This window comes from Stomoxys calcitrans, chromosome 3 (genome assembly GCF_963082655.1).
Source record: "Stomoxys calcitrans chromosome 3, idStoCalc2.1, whole genome shotgun sequence".
Taxonomy (NCBI): Eukaryota; Metazoa; Arthropoda; class Insecta; order Diptera; family Muscidae; genus Stomoxys; species Stomoxys calcitrans.
Window position 1 is genome coordinate 181,511,971 of NC_081554.1, and position 5,272 is coordinate 181,517,242.

At 38.9% G+C, this 5,272-nt stretch overlaps 1 protein-coding gene across 1 annotated transcript; it reads right to left on the minus strand.

Annotated features, from left to right (window-relative positions):
- Positions 1 to 1,050: 1,050 nt before the first annotated feature.
- On the minus strand, positions 1,051 to 2,937 carry LOC106087522 (uncharacterized). The gene has a single exon (XM_013252580.2). It carries the CDS (start codon positions 2,935 to 2,937, stop codon positions 1,051 to 1,053), a length of 1,887 nt encoding a protein of 628 aa, XP_013108034.2.
- Positions 2,938 to 5,272: the final 2,335 nt, after the last annotated feature.

Sequence of the window (5,272 nt, forward strand, 5' to 3'; positions counted from 1 at the left end):
TAGCTGTCCTATAGATCGATCTCCCGATAAAGGGTCTGAAGCCCATAAAAGCTTTATTTATTGCCCTATTTCGCTGAAATTTGAAACAGCGAGTAGTTTTAGGCCTCTCAGTATTTGTTTCAAATATGGTTTAGATCAGATTATATGTAGATATAGCTGCCATATAGACCGATCTGCCGATAAAGGGTTTAAAGCCCATAAAAGCTTTATTTATTGTCCAATTTCGCTGAAATTTAAAACGGTGGGTTATTTTCGGTCTCCCGACATCTGACTTGAGTATGGTTCAGATCGGACAATATTTTGATATAGCTGCCATATATACCGATCTGCCGATAAAGGGTCTGAAGCCCATAAAAACTTTATTTATTGACCAATTTTGATAAAATTTGAAACACTGAGTAGTTTTAGGCCTCTAAACATTTGTTCCAAATGTGGTTCAGATCAGATTATATGTAGATATAGCTGCCATATAGACCGATCTGCCGATAAAGGGTCTAAAGCCCATAAAAGCTTTATTTATTGTTCAATTTCGCTGAAATTTAAAACAGTGGGTTATTTTCAGTCTCCCGACATCTGACTTGAGTGTGGTTCAGATCGGACTATATTTAGGTATAGCTGTCATATAGACCGATATGCTGGTTAAGGGACTGAAGCTCATAAAATCTGTATTTATTACCCGATTTTGTTGAAATTTGATATACAAAATTCAACAGTCACTTATATTTATAAGACCACTCAATGTCCGTTCCGAATTTGGGTGCATAAGTTATCGAATTTTCATCGGATTGTGACGAAAGGGGGTTTACATATACACCCGAGGTGGTGGGTATCCATGCTTTTTACTTGTTTATTATAAGAATATTTCTATATCATGTGGTATATTACTAAGATGAGGTATCCTTAAGGACACATAAGTGCATAGAAAATAAACAATGCCTATAACTCATTATATTGCCACGGATAATGTAGGTATATACATATTTTAATTTTCAGATATGTATATGTGTCAATAAACTAATCCTCTCTTAACTTCTTTGCATTGACATATATTCACGTTTTTTTGTCTTGTGAAAATAACTTTGTAATTTTTCTTCTTTCAAATAACTTGAAAGAATGCCAGTATCGGTTTCTGCAATGCCAGCATCGATTTCTGCCTCCCCATACCAATTCCAATAGGAACACAAGTCCACTGTTTAGCAAACCACCTGCCATCAATATCCATATCCATTGCATGTTCTCTACACTCAGGGACTTGGTCTGTGGTTCACGAACCGTATGCTTGATGTTGTTCTCCTGTAGCTTTAGCAAATCCGAAAATGTGCTCGCAAACCAAGCTTGCGCTAGACCAAAATCATGCACCAAATGGATGAGATAATTCAGGGCCTCCTTATATGGCGAATTATGCTGCAAAGGCATACTCCAGAGTATTGAAGGTATTACAGTCAAATTTTCATAGGTGCAGAAGACCTTTTTGCCTATTATTTCTTGTTTGCGTTCAATTGATTTCCAGCCAAGTAAGGAGCAATAATAGCTATAGGTTAAATTCAGCTCCTGTCTCAGCCGATACAAATAGGTCAAATTCTGGGTGGTCGCAATGGAATCCTCGTTTAGTTTAATTTCGGGCATTATGTATTTGGCTTCTACCTCATGGAGCAACAGCTTGTAGGGCGAACGACTTAGATCATCCAAGGTTCGAATTTCAGGATAAAAGCCCGGACTGGTAAATAGACTTCTGACTTCGGCCGAGAAGAGGCAATTAAAGTTGAGACCAGCTATGAAGAGTAAAAGATAAAGGATTTTTAAGCTATGCCTCTTGGTACAGCGAGCCACAAACGGTTGACCCAATAAGCCGGGAAATATGCGTTCACTGAACAAAATTCGGCTTCTGGGGAAAATTTCATCCAGCACATAATCGATTAATGAGTGGACAAATGATAAAAGTGTGGTGCCCGTAATGAGGTAACCCCAGAAATACTCATCTGTAAGTATGGCATCGTAGACCTCCGACAGGGTTCGCAATTGGGCGCAAGGTACCATAATTAGGCCCTGATCGTATTCAAAAACATCCGAAGAGTTTATCCAATAGTCGCCAGCAATAGCTGTATAGGGCACCATAGGTATATCCAATAAATTTGGCTTAATCATAGTCTCCAAAATCACCGTAAAATGTGGAGGCTGGGTCAAACTCAAAGGATAAGCCATCTGCAGCGATGCATTGTAATGCTCGGCAAAAAGCATCACCAATCTTCCACAAATGCCATTCATTTTTAAATTCCCTTGAGGATCTTTGAAGTACATGACCCTGGTGTTGCTTTGGTCGGCAAAGGTCAGCAGGGTTTTCTTATGCATGTTTCTCCAATGTTGAGGGTAATATAAGAAATTCTTTGTTCCTCGTTGCTCACCACTTGAGTGCCAGTGATACCGAGGATAGGGTTTGAGTATAAAGAATTTCCCCTCGTCCTTACCATTTGAGTTGATGATGTGTAAAACATTGTTGGTCATGTTATAACTCTTACAGGATTCGAGTAGCTGATTTTTAAAACTGTCCTCCATTTGTACATCAATGGCCAGGGTGAGAATTCTGGTCTGTCGCATGTATTCCAAAATGTGGGCCATGGTTTCCATTACTTCCAGATCCATAGTTGTCATCATGATGGTGGTGACCAAAATTTCTGCATTGAACTTCTGCTTGTAGATAAATGTCGCCTTTCTGTTAGTGACAACCACCTTAGGCACTGGATACTGGAGGATGGCCTGCCCTAAGTCGCATGATGAAGCTGTTGAGTTTCTATCCAACAGCAAAATTGTATCGAAGGAACGCTCTTCGAATATCTTTTGCAATAATTTGTGGTAATCCTCCACATTTCTAAAGGCCAATAAGGGAACTACACAAAATGCCAACCAGATATACGGCAGAGTCTTTAAAAGTAGTGGCATTTTTGTGAGTTTAAATAGAAACTATGGTATAAACCCACTCTAGTGATATCTTTTCCAGCCGTATAGAGCAACTGATTTGATGTTGAGCATTGTTAAATGATTTTCACTTGTTTTTGTCCATACTTCTTATTATGGAGAAGCCTAAAACTTGTCAATGTCAATTAAGGAAAATTTTACTATCACCAAAAATAAATCTCTTGTGAACCGTAACACATGCATCTTGCCTACAGTCATAACTTCTGTATCTCCTCCGATTGCTCAAAGACAAGCAAATGTTAAACAATTTCCTAAGCATTAAAATTTTTGGGATAATAATGTTGACGCTTTAGCTAAGGTAATTTGTCTAGGTAAACATTGGCACAAATGATTAGAATGCGTATGGATCTGTTAAGCCACATGGGGGGAAGATAAGGACAAAATAAAGTAAAAAGCAAGTAAATGAGTGCTTAGTTCCACCGGGCCGAATCTCATATACCCTCCACCACAGATCGCATTTGTCGAGTTCATTTTCCGGTATCTCTTTTTAGGCAAACAAAGGATAAAAGAAAATAAATGCTATGGTATTAGAGCTATATGAAGTTATGGTCCGAATCGAACTGAATAGAATGTTGGAGATCATAGAAGAAGTCATGGTGTAAAATTTCAGCCAATTCAAATAAGAATTGCGCCCTCTAGGGGCTCAAAAAGGGTGATAGGTTTATATGGGAGCTGTATCAGGCTATAACCGATTCAGACCATATTTTAGATAACAAGACCCAACATATCATTCAAAGGGCATGCTTCTACCATTGCACTGCTCACTAATTAGTGGGTAGGTGGAAGCATGTAATTTTTTGGTGGCATAACAGTCTGACGAGGCCCTTGGCAAAGTCCGAAATCGCGATCATTGCAGCCCGCCCCGTGATACATTTAACACACCACAAATGTTGAGACTCTTTAAAGTGTTTTTGTTGTTTTGTTTTGAAATAGAAGCAAGAAATAAAAACACAAATGAAAATTTGTGACCAAACTAAAGAAGCGCAAAAGAATGAATAAAAGCCCTATCAACTCGTCGAGAAATATGGGCTTAATATGCACATATTGAAAAGTTATTCTATGGCAAGCGAAGTTTGTCTGGATAACAAGTCTTTAACTTTGTGTATGTTGTTGATGTTAGATGTCTCTTTGAAGAGATGTTGTCTGTTAGAATTTAACTTTTTCTTACTGCGCTATAAGAAGAGGTTGAATAAGAAGACCAAACATATCATTCAGAGGGCATGCTTCTACCATTGCACTGCTCAATAATCAGTGGGTAGGTGGAAGCATGTAATTTTTTGGTGGCATAGCAGTCTGACGAGGCCTTTGGCAAAGGCCGAAATCGCGATCATTGCAGCCCGCCCCTTGATACAGTTTAGACACCACAAATGTTTTGTTGTTTTGTTTTGAAATAGAGGCAAGAAAAAACAAGTAAAAGCGTGCTAAGTTCGGCCGGGCCGAATCTTATATACCCTCCACCATGGATCGCATTTATCGAGTTCTTTTCCCGGCATCTCTTCTTAGGCAAAATAGGATATAAGAAAAGATTTCCTCTGCTATTAGAGCGATATCAAGATATGGTCTGGTTTGGAAAACCATATATTACCAAATCGGTAAAATGTCATCCAATTCGAATAAGAATTGCGCCCTTTGGGGGCTCAAGAAGTAAAATAGAGAGATCGATTTATATGGGAGCTGTATCGGGCTATAGACCGATTCAGACCATAATAAACACGTATGTTGACGGTCATGAGAGAATCTGTCGTACAAAATTTCAGGCAAATCGGATAATAATTGCGACCTCTACAGGCTCAAGAAGTCAAGATCCCAGATCGGTTTATATGACAGCTATATCAGGTTATGAACCGATTTGTACCATACTTGGCACAGTTGTTGGATATCATAACAAAACACGTCGTGCCAAAATTCATTCAAATCGGATAAGAATTGCGCCCTCTAGAGGCTCAAGAAGTCAAGACCCCAGATCGGTTTATATGACAGCTATATCAGGTTATGGACCGATTTGAGCCATACTTGGCACAGTTATTGGATATCATAACAAAGCACGTTGTGCAAAATTTCATTCCAATCGGATAAGAATTGCGCACTCTAGAGGCTCAAGAAGTCAAGACCCAAGATCGGTTTATATGACAGCTATATCTGGCTATGGACCGATTTGAACCATACTTGACACAGTTGTTGGATATCACAACAAAACACGTCATGCAAAATTTCAGCCAAATCGGATAAGATTGCGCTCGCTAGAAGCCCAAGAACTCAAAACCCATGAACGGTTTATATGGCAGTTATATCAAAACAT